We start from the raw sequence: 14,238 nt of genomic DNA on the forward strand, positions 1-14,238 counted from the left end.
TTCCTAGCTGTGTGACTCTAGGGAAGTCACTTAACCCTAATTGCCTCACAAATAAATAAATGAATGAATGAATCAATAAATAAATAAAAGAAATAAAATAAAAACTTTTTTTTTTATCCTGGACTTAAAACCCCAAAGTACAGGAGCTTTTCCAGGTAAACAGAGCAGACTGCAGGGTCATCTGTGAAATCCCAGCCCTCATCCCCTGCAGCTTTCTTTTCAGGTACCTGATCAATTCAGCACAGAGCTCTCCAGGCTGGCCTGCTCTTCCCGTTTTGGGGGGGGATCTTGCTCTTACTCTGAATAGTTGACCATGGGACATGGCCATAAAGCTGGCCGAGCCCCTAACTGTGGTCTCAGGGCAGCGTCACCACTGCCCCCTGAGGTGGGCCTGCCTCCACCTTAGAGGCTTCCCCAAGGTCAAGGCCGGCCCTGCCAGTCCCCCACCAGCCTCCCGGAACTCTGTTCCACAGACCTGGGATTTTTGCCAGGCTGTGCTGGCCAGTGACCTTGATGGGGGGGTGCTGGCTTCTTCATGACACTGGAAGGGAGCCCAGAGGACCTGGGGCTTGCCCCAGGGGGGCCGACTCCCAGTCTTGGGTTCTTCCTATGGAGCTAAGCCTTAGAGCCAGGGGCTCTGGGAGGGTGGGCCTTCACTTACCAGTCAGTGGCTCCCAACTTTTTTCAGTACATTTTCTCAATCTTTTTCTTTGACTTATTTGCTCTTGATCTAATCCTGTCTAAGCTCTGCTGACTACGCACCGATTTAATGCACTTTCCAGGCCCTGCTTATAGCCCGTCCCTCTTTGGACACAACTCTGAGTCACTCATTACTTAACGGCCTTAGACCAGTGTTAACTGTGGAACAAGCATGTATTAAGCTCCTCGCATGTGGTAGGCACTGCCCTAAGCACTTTACAACAATCTCATTCGAGACCCCAGGAAAGTGCTCGTGAGCATGGGGCGCTGTGCTCCTTCCCTGTCCCTCAGATACCCAAGGACAAGATGATTCAGGGTTTGTTCCTGGGGCACTGACAGGGGTTCTGTCCTCCAGCCCATCCCGGTGTCTCTAAGCTCAAGAAAGCCAGGCTCCTGCTCAGACCTGGCCTTGAGGGTGTGTATCTGTTTTAATGTACTTAGTGGGGTGTGTGTGTATGTATGGGATGGGGAGGGGAGGGGGGAGTATCCCCTTCTGGGTTGCCATGGTCATGAACTAGGGTCACGGCTGCCCCCATCCATCACCCTTCCCCCCCTCATGCATCCCCAGGCCCCAGGCCAAGGTAATGCTTAGTGGAAGGGAAGGTCTGCCTCTCAGCAGCTTCTCCTTTTGTGTGAAAAGGGCATCCTGATGGGCCAAGGAGGATTCCTGCCCTCCCCACAACAGCGGGAGGCCCCTCTTTCTTACCTTTACCTCCTGGCTCTTGCTTATATCAGTGAGTCCTTGGTGGGCTATCCTGGAATGGGAGGAGGGCCGGAACCACCATGTGCTTTCACGGTATGGGGAGAGCCTTGTACCAAGGCGAATTGGCACCTTCTCTGTCACGCAGGGCCAGGGAGGGTACCTCAAAGCTCAGGAATCCTCCCAGAGTCTAGGGCCAGACTCCACGCCAGGTCTTTCTGGCTGCCAAGGCTGGCTGTCTGTCCCCTCTTCCTTGCTGCATCCATCACAATTGCAGTAGGCCCCCGTCAGGGGAAATACCAGGTCTTTCTCCAAGCCAGCATTTCCAAGGGGATTTTTAAAAATGTGGACAATTGGGGCAGCTAGGTGGCGCAGTGAATAGAGCACCGGCCCTGGAGTCAGGAGGACCTGAGTTCAAATCCAGACTCAGACCAAACACTTGACACTAGCCGTGTGACCCTGGGCAAGTCACTTAACCCCAACTACCTAAAACAAACAAACAAACAAAAAAACCTAAGAATATGGACAATTGCACAATCAGTCCCTTCCCAGTGGAGGCCCCCTCCCCCATGGCTCTTGGGCGATGGGCGGGCATTGGCACTGCGTTCAGGATCCTTGGCAGCCGCTCATCCTTTCCTACAGGCTGTCCAGGAAGAGGGACTCAAAGTGGGGGAAGAAGAAATGGAGCCTGTTCTTGAGCAGGGGCTGAGAGATGGTCAGGCTGAGCTCTTGCTGGGGTTGCCTTGGATGCCCCCTGGAGGTTATCCCCCCAAGCTTTGGTGATCAGGTCACTAGGTACGCCACCTGTGCTGCTGTGGTTCATCGTGAAAGGAGTTCCAGAATGGCCTGGGAGGCCCCTCCCCCACTGAAATGTGGCCAGTTTGAGGGGAGGGTTCCCGGATTTATCACCCCTCTGTTCTTGATCTTATTTTCATTTCTTTTAAATTTTTGAGTTAGTAATATCCTGATTTCTTGTAGTCCTCGCATTAATTTGAAGGATTGTGGCAACTTGGAGGAATTTTCAGATGATCAATGGTAGGAGGGGAGACGTGAGAACGTGAGCCCTTGAGTAAGAGGTGCTGCCCTAGGCCTTTGCTGAAGGGGGGCCTTGTCTTTGCAGTCCACCAGCCGGACCCCAATCAACCCAAGCCCGAGGGAAGTCAGATGACCGTGCTCCAAGGGGAGCCTTTAGGTGTGGTTTCCAACTGGCCTCCGTCCCTCCTGGCTGCCCTGCAGCATTGGGGCACGACACAGCCCAAGGCCCCTTGTCTCACAGCCTTGGATACAACTGGGAAAGCCATCTACACCCTCACCTATGGTGAGTACTGAGCCAAGAGGGGCTTTTTCAAAGGCAGATTCCCATGGTTGTCCCCTGACGGTCTTGTGTCAGACCCTGCCTGGTCACTGGCAGCTCAGGGAAGATTTGTGGGGGGATTGAGGGGTTCATGCATTTTAAAGGAATGAAGCCAAGTGGTTCTTGTGGACTGAGGAGGATCAGAGAGGAGCAGAGGGAGAGGGGAGGGGTGAGTATCCCCTTCTGGGTTGCCATGGTCATGAACTAGGGTCACAGCTGCCTCCATTTGTCGCCCCTCCCTCTCCCCCATGCGTCCCCAGGCCCCAGGCCAAGGTGCTGCTTAGCAGAAGGGAAAGTCTGCCTCTTAGCAGTTTCTCCTTTTGTGTGAAAAGCCAGATCTCTGTCTGCCCAGCATAGCTCCTGCTGGGCCCCTCCCTCACCTCCCAGGTGCCAGGTACTATGTCTCCTGCCCGCCTTCCACCGAGCGAAGCAGAATCAGGGTGCCTTCAGATAACCAAAGGGAGACTGAGAAATCAGAGGGTGGACCAACGGCCATCCTGGGGAGAATGAGCCCAGGGCTTCCCAGGAGAGAAGGGAGGGAGAACAACGAGACGGGGCCCCTCCCTCCCAGCCAGGCCGGCGAAGGGGGTGGACCTGATGTTTGCAAACCAGCATTTATGGAGCACCTACGGTGTGCCAGGCACTGTGCTAAGCACTTTACAATCTCATTGGAACCTCACAACAACCCTGGGGGCAGGGGCTGTTAGGATCCCCGTTTTATAGGGGGAGGAAATTGAGGCAGACAGTGGTGAAGTGACTTGGCCAGGGTCACACAGCTAGGAAGTGTCTGAGGCCAGACTGGTGCTCGGCTCTTTCTGACTCTAGGCCTGGAATTCTGTGTATGATCACATGCAACACTGTGCCCCCCCCGCCCCCCTCCCCCCAAATGCCCGTTAATTCCAAAGCAGTGAAGCCTCTCATTAGCATCTGGAAGAGTTGTTTCAGGGCAGCTAGGTGGTGCAGTGTATAGAGCACCAGGCCTGGATTTAGGACGATCTGAGTTCAGATGTCACCTCAGACACTTACTAAGCTGTGTGATGCTGGACAAGCCAATTGACCCTGCTTGCCTCAGTTTCCTTATCTGTCAAATGAGCTGGAGAAGGAAATGGAAAACCACTCCAGTGTCCTTGCCAAGAAAACCCCAAATGGGGTCACAGTGAGTCGGACATGGCTGAAACAGCCGAACAACACTCATTTTCTGGGTTAAAGAGGTCACACTAAGGCTCGTGAAGGAATGAATGAAGGAAGGAAGGAAGCATTCTTCAGGGCTTACTCTGTGCATGCCTGATGCTGTGGGCTGGAGTCGCTGCGCCCAAAGAGCTCACATTCTTTGTGTTCAGTCATTAATTTTCATTTTTTGATTCAGTTTTATTTTTAGCTCCACGTTCTCACCCTCTAATCCTCCCCCACACTGAGAAAGCAAAAGAAACTAAACCTGTTACAAACACAGACAAGTCAAGCAAAACCAATTCCCTCAAATTTCCTCCCCCCGTCTGCCTCCACATGCCCTCTGAGTCCATCTGCCTCCGCGTGCAGGTGGGCAGTGCTGGCCCATTGTGTCGATCCAGGCTCGTGAGTAGGTGCAGTGCTGTTGTAGCAGAGGTGGCTCTCCTGGCTCTGCTCCCTTCCCCCGCCGTGCTTCGTCCAAGTCTTCCCATGGGTTCCTGAAGCTTCCCCTTCATCATCGCTTATGGGAGAAGAGCATTTCCTCCCATTCGTGGCCGTTCCCCAGCGGATGGGCGCCCCTCGGCTTCTCGTTCTTTGCCCCTGCAAGGAGCCGCGCCCTGTAGTGTTGGACGATCCCTCTGGGGTGGAGCTCTCCTAGGGGTGTCAGCAGTCACGTTCGCAGCCCATCCCCACCAGCGTCTGTCACTTTCATTTTTACCACCTCAGCCAGCAAGACAGCTGTGAGGCGGTGCCAGCTCGTCGTTGGAATTTGCATTTCCCGAGTTGTTCCTGAGTTAGAGCATTTTTCATGTGGCTGTTGATGGGTTAGGTTTTTTTCCTCTGGAAACTTCCTCTTCACGTTCTGTGTTGTTGTTGAGTCATTCGTCAGTCACGCCCCACTCTCCATGACCCCACTTGGGGTCTTCTTGGCAAAGATACTGGAGTGGTTTGCCATGTCCTTCTCCAGCCCATTTTACAGGTGAGGAAACTGAGGCAGAGTCAAGTGGCTTCCAGGCTCACACAGCTAGAAAGTGTCTAAGGGTCTTCCTGCACCCAGGCCCAGCACTCTGTATCCACTGAGCCACCCAGCTGCCCCATTCTCTGACATTTATCAGATGGGCAGGATCCAGGAGCTCTCATTCTAATGGGGGAGATGACACCCTTAGAAGATTTCGGCTGTGAGTCAGACGGGAAAATCCCATCGTCCTTGGGGTGCGGTGTCATTCCCACTGATGAGATCCTGTCCGTTTCTGAAGTTATGGAGCATCTGCGAGTGTGGTCTCATGCCCTTCCCCCAGTGGAAAGGCCTGGAGCTCCGACTCCTCCTGGGTTCCCCTCCCTGCGAGTGGCTGAGTGGCCAGGAAGAGGTGCCTGTGCTGCTCTGGGACTCCGCCTGTGCTGCTCTGGTTCGCCGTGAAAGGAGTTCCAGAATGGCCAGGGAGGCCCCTCCCCCTTGAAATGTGGCCGGTTTGAGGGGAGGGTTCCCAGATTTATCACCCCTCTGTTCTTGCCGGTCACTGGTTCCCTTAACGTTTGGCCTTAGCATATTGGCTTCTGATGTCTTGACTTTTGTCACATGGGCTTTGTGTTTTCATTGTGACTTTAGGCAAACTCTGGAGTCGAAGTGAAAAGCTGGCATACACCCTCCTTAACAAGCTCGCCAGTAAGAGTGAGCCCCTGCTTAAACCTGGAGACCGGGTGAGTCACCGGGATGGGAGGGGCTCCTCTGGCTCAGGACACGTCGCTGACCCGTTGGGGGGGGACGTCGCTGTCAGGGGAGAGAGTCGAAAGGTCGGGACTTTGGCCCGTGAAGGCATCTAGGGAGCAGGCGACGGCAGCCGCCTTCTGCCCCTTCCCCCCAGGCTGCTTTTCTCTCTTGCCTCTGTCCACACTGGAGTGGTTGTAGAAGTGGTCGGTCCGTGTGGTCCATGTCCAAGGGCTGACGGGCCATGCTTCCTTCCAGGCGGATGCTTGGCCAGCTGGTGCTGACCCAGTCTTCATGAGTGAAGGACACCAGGGTTCCCCATCTGAGTCTTCACAGCTCTTGAGTATTAGACACAAGGGGGAGACTCAGTTCCAATCAGTACAAGGTTGTCGGGCTCTCTGTCCAGCAAGCTCTGCATAAGGCCCATCAGACACTGAGCGTGTCCTTTTTACCGGTAGTGATAACAGCGGCCTACACAGCTTGGACTGCTTCCTGGCCTGGGGCAGAGGGAGAGCCAAGTGTCCCTGTTATCCCTGTCAATGAGCACTGTCTGCTTGGGGTCCAGAGGCTGGCCTGTGGCAGAGCTCTAACTACGTCCCCACAGCTGCCAGCTGCCAACTAGTGAGTCTGCTTCTGATGGGGCATCAGGTTCCCAAAGACAAGGCCACTTATGAAAAACGGTCCTGCCGTGGTGATTGGTGCTCAGGGAGACATACTGGCCGTGGGTGCTTCTGTAAAAGAGGCGATAGAAGAGCCGCAGCCACGTCCCCTGGCCTGTCCTCCGTGCCTTATTTGAGCCTCCTTTCCTGCCCCGCAGGGCCATGCAGTTTGGACAGATGCCGAGGCCAGGCTGAGCTTGTTTTCTCCCTCACTGTCCCAGACGTTACGGATGCACTTTTCTCCCTCTGTTTAGCACCATTTATCTAAATAAATCCATGCTGTATGTGGTCCCCGGGATCTTCCCCTTAGATTCCCCTCAGTCTCTTAGAGCCATGGACCTATCTCTCCAGGCCTGGGCGTTTACTCGTTGGCCCCACCTCGTAGCTTGTGATCGAAAGGTGACCCCCAACGGCGGTTCATTGGTCAGAGATGATCTCAGGGATGAACAGAACACCGCCTCTCAAGGGAGGAAGTTGGGGACATTCTCTAGGCAGGGAATTCAGTTGGCTTTGATCCAGACTTTTCACTCGAAGCTTTTACTTTGAAAAACAAAAGCAATTTTCATCTTTTCCTCTGCCTCCCTTTTTCTTAATTCTAGGTGGCCCTCGTTTTCCCAAATAGTGATCCTGTGATGTTCATGGTGGCGTTCTATGGGTGCCTCCTGGCAGAACTTATTCCTGTGCCAATAGAAGTGCCGTTAACAAGAAAGGTAAGGCGCTTTTGGAATGGGTCAGTGCCTGCTGGAGGGCGTGTCCTCCAGGCACAGGCAGGGAGAAGTTCAAACCATGATGGGCATCTTCCTGCCCCTGAGACGGTGTGCCCTTGACGTGGTCTCCCCTCCTTTTAGTGACAAGAGTGTTAGCCTAGTTTACTCTTCTTCCAGAGGGTGGGACTGTGTGTGCCTGGCCAGAAGAGCCTGAGGTTTAGGCCTGCTCTTCCCTTCCTCTCACCTGGCCACTCTTCCCTTTTCTCCGTGGGGCCCGTGGTAGATAGTGAGAGAGGACAGGGAAGGAACTCTGGAGAACAGCAGTAAAGAATGTCAGCAGGGAAGGTGGGCTGGTCACATGAGGATAGCTCACTCCTTGGGGCCTATGGGCAGGCTTTGGGGAGTGCCCCGACAAGAGCCCCTGGGGGCCCGCAGGGATGGTGAGGCTGCAATCTGTACCCCTGGAGGGCACACCATCCATCATGGTGAGAGCGTCCACAGAGCTATCAGAGCTCTCTGTGTGCAGCAGACATGGTGGCCAAAGCAGCTGCCATTAGACCCCAAAGAGGGGGCTCTCCTCGTGTGATCAGCCCACCTTTCCCTACACCTGCTTCCTTTTTCTTCTTCAGAGTTCCTTCCCTGTCCCCCCTTGCTACCTGCCATGGGCCCTTTTCCTCACCCTGCAGTGATGCTCTGTTCCCTGAAGACTCCCAACTACCATGTCTGTGTGGTTGTGAGTCCTTTATAGTTCTATTCAGAAAGCATCCCTTTACCGAGCATGAACGTTGTGCCTGGCCCTGTGCCTTAGAGGCTGAGGTTTTGTGTTAGGGGCATCCCTTGATCACCTGGCCTGCCCTGGCTCTTGGTGTTTCTGTGCCTTTTCCTGGGTACCCAGTGGTGTGCTGGGGAGGTGTGATGTCTTCAGGCAGAGTCTGCTGCTGCTCGGAGCCCTGGGGGGGCGGTGGGTCATGGCTTTGGTCCAGGATCTTCCATCTGTAGAGCAGGAGTGAGCCCACGCCTCTTCTGTTTGCCCTAGCTTCTTCAGCCAAGCTCACATGGCGTGGCCATGGGAGGCTGTCCCATTTATCGCTGGCATCCTTCGGAGCTGGGGCTGCCCGCAGACATCATCTGAGCAAGTGCTGCAGCCGGCCCTCTCTCAAAGCCCCCTCTCCCAAGGTCACTGAGCTTGTAGCCCACCAAACAAAAGGTCCCCTGGCCAGGCCCTGCTAGCTTTGCTTTTGTTCCTGTTAAATCTCACCTTATCCGGCCGTGTCTAAAAAGGGACAAGAGCTACATGTGCCCTTTGAGCCAGCAATCCCACAGCGAGGCCTAGAGGCCAAAGCCAGCACAGACAGGGAAATCAGTCATTCCGTACACATTGACTGAGTAACTGCTGCGTGCCAGGCGCTGTGCTGGGCTGTGCTGGGGACACACAAAGAGGAAGAAGACGGTTCCCTGCCCTCAAGGGGCTCACAATTGAACGGGGAAGACAGCGTACAAACTTGTATTTGTCCAGCTCTAAGTAAGAGATAACTGGCAGAGGGGAGGCACTAAAAGTAAAGGGGTTGGATTTTAGGGAGGAAAATCAGCGTTCCAGTCCTGGGAGATGCTAGAGGAAATGCTACATACGGCATGAGGAATAGCCAGCAGGCCAGTGGCCCCAGGTGGAAGACTGCAGGGAGAGGGAGGGTGTAAAGTATAAAAAGACTAGAAAAGGCATGAAGGGCTTCGAAGGCTGAGCAGAAGACGTGCTCTTTGATCCTGGAGTATATGGAGGGAGGCTTGGGCCTGCACTCCAGGAAAATCACTTTGGTGGCTGAATGGGGTCTGGGGTACAGTGGGGAGAGACATGAGGCTGGCAGAGCCCCCAGCAGCTATAGCAGCGGGTTAGACCTGGGCCAGGGTGAGAGAGTGAGGATGACTCCTAGGTTGGGAGCCTGAGGGCCTGGGAGGGTGGGGGTTCCCTCTACAGTAATAGGGAAGACATGGGGGAAGGGGTGGGGGAAAGATAACAAGTTCTGTTTGGGACATGCTTAGTTTAAGACGTCTGCTGGACATCCAGTTGGGGATGTCTGAAAGACAGCTGGAGAGGCAGAATGGGAGCTCAGCAGGGAGTTTCGGGCAGGAAAGGTCAATCTGAGAATCATCTCAACAGAGACGATCATTAAATCCATGGGAGCTGAAGAGATCCCCGAGTGAGGCAGCACAGAGGGAGAAGAGGCCAGGACAGAACCTGAGGGACGCCCGTGGTTAGAGAGTGTGACTCGGAGGAGGACTCAGCAGAGCAGGGGAACCAGAGAGACAGTGCAGTGTCCCCAAAACCCTAGAGGGACGACAGGATCCAGGAGGAGAGAGTCCCACAGCGTCCAGGGCTACAGAGGGCTCCAGGAGAATGAGGACCGAGGAAAGACCACTGAGAGATCACCGGTCACTCTGCAGGGGGCAGAGGAACAAAGGGCCAGAAGCCAGACTGTATGGGGTTAAGAAGAGACTGAAGGAGAGACAGTGGAGGCAGCTGGTATAGATGGCTATATGAGGAGTTTCCCCACAAGGGGCAGGAGACACATAGGACCTTCTCGGGACAGCATGCGCTCTTTTCCTCACTTAACTCCTTCAGTAACCCTTTGAAGACAATAAGGCTCTGAAGGGACACAGTTGGTGTGTTTGTGGTACAGGAGAGTTCTTTGGCCTGCCAGCCTAGCAGGCAGCACAGGGAGAGAGATGTCCACCCCCAGGGGCTCAAATGTACCTGGCGTTTTAGACACCAATGGGAAACAGCCCGGATACCTTTAGGAGCTGTGAAGTTGAAGCAGGAGCATCACCCTAACTGTGCCAATCCAGGTGGAGGCTGGGCCCTTTGGGGACAGCCTGAGGCATCAGGCGGTTTCTCCCCTCTCCTCACGCACCTGCACGTCTCCTGTTAGGCTTCATATCTGCAGCCATTTCAGACCCGTGCCTGGCTGGCTGTGGGGACTTTTGGAACACTGGATTCCAGGATCTTCTCTGGTTTTTAGTAGAAGCCACTGGGTCTTGAGTGATCCTGACTGCCTCCTTAGAGCTGGATTCAGGCTACAGCCTTCCTGGGACTTCTCCTTTGGGGGCTCTTTTAAGGAGGTGACAAATTGAGTCGGGAAGTTTTCCTTTATGATTTCTTGAAATGTGGTGTCCAGGCTTTTAAAAAAAGAAAGAAAGGAATGAAGAAATCATGGTTTTCAGGGAGTCCAGTTGTTCTTAAATGTTCTCTTGCTGACTTGTTTTCCAGGCCAATTCTTAGTGATACATCTTATATTTTCTTTTATTTTTTCCATCTTTTTTGCTTTTGTTCCAATGTTTCTTGCTGTCTCATGGAATCATTGGTTTTACCTTGGTATCTTCTTATTTCCAGGGATTCTGTTCTTGAGTAAAGGGTTTAGCTCTTTTCTTCTCTATGTTCAGCCTGTCTTTGTGGGAGTCCCTTTTTCTCTGTCTTGGGGGGGGCTCTCAATTTGCAGTGATTTTGGGGTGCTCTTTTCTTTGCTGTGCTCATCTGTCATGTGCTAACTCCTGAATTGGGGCCTTGTGCCAAGAACTCCCTGCTATCCTTTTGGTTGGGGCCCTGCTTGGTCTCCCCGGGATCCTCTTTGTGGCTGTGCCCACCTCTGCTCCCTCCTGAGCATGGCCCTCACTGGCCCCCCAAGGACTGTCTGTGGTGATAGCTTTGTGCTGCTCCCTGGGCCAGCACTTCCTCGGGGAGCGCTTTGCCTTTCGAGGTCTCACTGCCTCTGTTCTCAGAGCCTCTGGGCCATGTGTAGGGCTAGTCTTTGGCCTCATTCCTGTTGCCTCCCAGTTCAGGCCAGCCTAGCTGATGTCGTTTGAGTTTCTCATTGGATTTCTGGACCATTATTTGGTTTGACAAGAACTTCAGGGTTTTGGTGAAGTTGGTAGTTGGGAGTGGGGTGGCCTGCCTCCCGTGACTGCACCATCTTAGCAAGAATACTGCCCTCCTGTTCTGCTCTTTGTATGGGGAAGGAAGGGCACGAGCATTTATTAAGCACGTCCTGTGTGCCAGGCACTGCGCGAGCTTTGTGCACACGAGCTCATTTTGATTCCCCACCATAGCCCTGCGCACTGGGTGCTGTTACGATCTTTATTTTACAGTGGAGGAAACTGAGGCAGACAAATGGAAAGTAACGACCAAGATCACGCAGCTAGTCTCTCCATGTCTAAGACCGGATTTGAACTCAGGTCTTCCCTCAGCCAGTTGGTTTGGACTCTATAGAATTTAATATTGTTGAGTCATTTTTCATATGTGTCTGACTCTGTGAGGTGTTTTGTTTTGTTGGGGTTTTTTGCAAAGATGCTGGAGTAGTTTGCCATTTCCTTCTCCAGCTCATTTTACAGAGGAGGAACTGAGGCAAACAGGGTGAAGTGACTGGCCAGGGTTACACAGCTAGTAAGTGTTTGGGACTGGACTCGAACTCAGAAATGCTCTGCTTGAAATCTCATTGCCATGCTTTGGGTTCTCCACCCCTCTCCACACCCTCTCTGAGGGTAGAGCACTTCAGGCCTCCCCAGGCCCCCTGTTATGGAGGGCAGGGCTCTGGACTGTCCTCTGGCCATCAGCTTTCCAGCTGTTCGAGGACCTGGGACATCTCTCTTATTGGTACGCCAGCCTGGACCATAGGAGGCGCTTAATAAATGCTTCTTGTATTCCCAACCCCAGGTCCAGCCCTGTGTGCACGTCCAGCTGCCTCTAGGAAGCTTCTGTCAGGTTCATGGTCACAACAAGGAGACTAAAAATGAAAGCCTTTACTCTGTTCGCTCCAGCCCCACGTCCCAGCCTGTGAATGCTGCGTTGGTCCCCACTGCTCTCCTCTCCTCTGGGGGACATCTTCCCACCCTGCAGTGTCTAGATGAAGGCCTGGGCCACACTCTGTCCCTTTAGATCCTTTTTCCGCCTTGTTTCTACATCGCAGCCCTTCTTCCTATTTTTAGGGGACCCTGGATTGTCCCCCATTATCTGGAGTGTAGAGAGCGGTTCCCTGAGCCCCTATCAGGGAGAACGCCATGACACGGTCTGAGAGCCCCATACCGATGAGGCCTCTAGCAAGAGAAGGGTCACCACCAACATGGGACCCCCCCCCCAGTCTGGTTCATGTTACTGTACTCATCTGTTCATCCTAAAGCTTACCAGAGTGCTGTGCATTTTTCAGGATGCTGGTAGCCAACAGATTGGCTTTCTCTTGGGCAGCTGTGGGGTGACGCTGGCCCTGACTACAGACGCTTGTCAGAAGGGGTTGCCCAAGGCGCCCACGGGAGAGGTGGCCACATTCAAAGGTACGAGGTCACCACTCTGGGGTAGTCGCTTGGCTCCACTTTGGGTGAAGCCAAGAAGCTGTGAAGGCCTTCCCTTCAGCCCCCTGGGTGTGGGTGTCCTGGGGGGCTAATCAAAGAGCAGCTTTTCCCATTTGATTTCCACTGCCCCCTTTTTGCTTTCTTTTGAAGGCTGGCCTCGCCTAGTTTGGTTTGTCATAGATGGGAAGCATTTGGCAAAACCGGCCAAGGACTGGCACCCCCCAGTGCGAGATGCCAGTGCTGAAACCGCGTACATCGAGGTAAGAACGCTTCTTGTTGTCTTGTGGAGCATGGAGAATGAATTAAATCGAGGCGTACTGAGTTTTTCTTTTTCTGTGATTATATTACTAAAGCTGGTGGCCTGGTATCCAGGTCCAGTGATTTTTGTCATCGTGCTATCTTAGACAACCCAGGCCAGCGCAGCAGTTGCCCAGTCTGTGTTCCAGTCACCTCTCACCTTCGTGAGAGTTAGTGACCCATTAGTCCATGAATATTTACACTGATGATGGAAATGCCGCCTGTCCAAGTTCTTGGCTTGTTATCTTTGCTCTGAAATGAGCTGTCTCGTCCTCCACAAAGCCCGGAGGGCGGGCCTGGTCGTCTGGTCTTTTCCATAAAGTCGTATTGCGTGCTGTGTGGTTACTTACCTGTGAAAGCACCACATAACGTTTTCCCAAAATGTTCTTTTCCAGTATAAGACGAGCAAAGAAGGCAGCACGGTGGGAATTACCATATCTCACGCCTCCATGTTAGCCCAGTGTCATGCATTAACCCAAGCCTGTAGTTACTCAGAAGGTAAGTTATTTGCTTAACAACCATTGGCTTACCTGACAGTCTGGGCCTCTGCTAGCCCCTTCAGGGCTGGGATGAGAGCCCTCCTTTGGATCCCGAGTCGGCCTCCTCCACATTCCTCCCCGTTAGATCTACCTCTTTCTCTTGGATGACCCAAACAAAATAAGCTGAGTTCCTCCCCTATCCAGCAAACCTGCAAAGATCATGTCCCTCCCTGAGCTTTCTTCTCCACAGTCCCCCTTCCATTAACCTTGTTCCCAGCCTTGGCACCCTTGCTGGCAGGGCACCAAACTTGGAAGTGCTTTTTTTGGTGAGGCAGTTGGGGTTAAGTGACTTGCTCAGGGTCACACAGCTTGTGAGTGTTATGTGTCTGAGGCCGGATTTGAACTCAGCTCCTCCTGACTCCAGGGTTGGTGCTCTGTCCACTGCATGACCTATCTGCCACTTGTAAATGCTTTTCTTAAAAGATGACATGGTAAGCAAGCTACCCAGATCCCTCTCAGGGAGCAGGAGCTGGCCAGCAAGGCCCCTGCCTCCCAATGTTGGGACACTGCTGGAGGGCAGGCCTGTGTCTTTTTTCTCCCTTTGTACAATGCCAATAATTGCTTGTTGAAGTAAGTCACGACTCTTAGGAAAGCCTGAGCGTCCCTTGGGTCTTTGTGCAGCGCTGCGTCTGCCTGCTCACTCACTCTGGGCCTCTCCCATCTCGTCCTTGGGCGCTTATCGCCTTAAATCCACAGGTCACATTTGCCAGTGTGCCTCCTTGTTCTCATGGCCTTGGGCCATTGGACCAACTGTATTTTCTGTGCCTGATTCTCTCCTCCTAACTGTATCGGTTATGAAATTTAAAAACAGACCACCTGTGTCTTCATCCAAGTCTTTGGTTAAAGTGACTGAACAAAACAGGGTCAAGTCGGCACACATTTATGAAGCCCCTATGTGTCCCAGGCATGGGGACACAAAGAAAGAGGCGAAAGGCATCCCCTGCTCTCGAAGGGCTCCTGGTCTGATGGGGGAGACAGTCTGCCAACCAGATACAGGCAGGGCCGGTAGGAGGCAGTCACCGAGGAAAGGCCCAGGCAGTGATGGCAACCAGGAAAGGCTTCTTGGAGAAGGTGGGA

General features: G+C 53.3%; 1 protein-coding gene across 10 annotated transcripts in view; it reads left to right on the forward strand.

Annotated features, from left to right (window-relative positions):
* DIP2A (disco interacting protein 2 homolog A) overlaps nucleotides 1-14,238 on the forward strand; it is a 126,300-nt gene that overhangs the window by 66,117 nt on the left and 45,945 nt on the right. For all 10 annotated transcript variants that reach the window (XR_013486761.1, XM_020973347.2, XM_020973348.2 and 7 more), the window contains 6 exons: nucleotides 2,520-2,717; nucleotides 5,527-5,618; nucleotides 6,884-6,994; nucleotides 12,184-12,307; nucleotides 12,476-12,585; nucleotides 13,018-13,120. Coding sequence is in view for 9 of the 10 variants with exons in the window: in XM_020973347.2 (XP_020829006.1) it covers nucleotides 2,520-2,717; nucleotides 5,527-5,618; nucleotides 6,884-6,994; nucleotides 12,184-12,307; nucleotides 12,476-12,585; nucleotides 13,018-13,120 (738 nt within the window). In the remaining variant the exon portion in view is untranslated. The remainder of the gene's footprint in view (nucleotides 1-2,519; nucleotides 2,718-5,526; nucleotides 5,619-6,883; nucleotides 6,995-12,183; nucleotides 12,308-12,475; nucleotides 12,586-13,017; nucleotides 13,121-14,238) is intronic.

The sequence above is a fragment of the Phascolarctos cinereus genome, unplaced genomic scaffold, assembly GCF_003287225.1.
Source record: "Phascolarctos cinereus isolate Bilbo 61053 unplaced genomic scaffold, phaCin_HiC Scaffold_5;HRSCAF=322, whole genome shotgun sequence".
Classification (NCBI taxonomy): Eukaryota; Metazoa; Chordata; class Mammalia; order Diprotodontia; family Phascolarctidae; genus Phascolarctos; species Phascolarctos cinereus.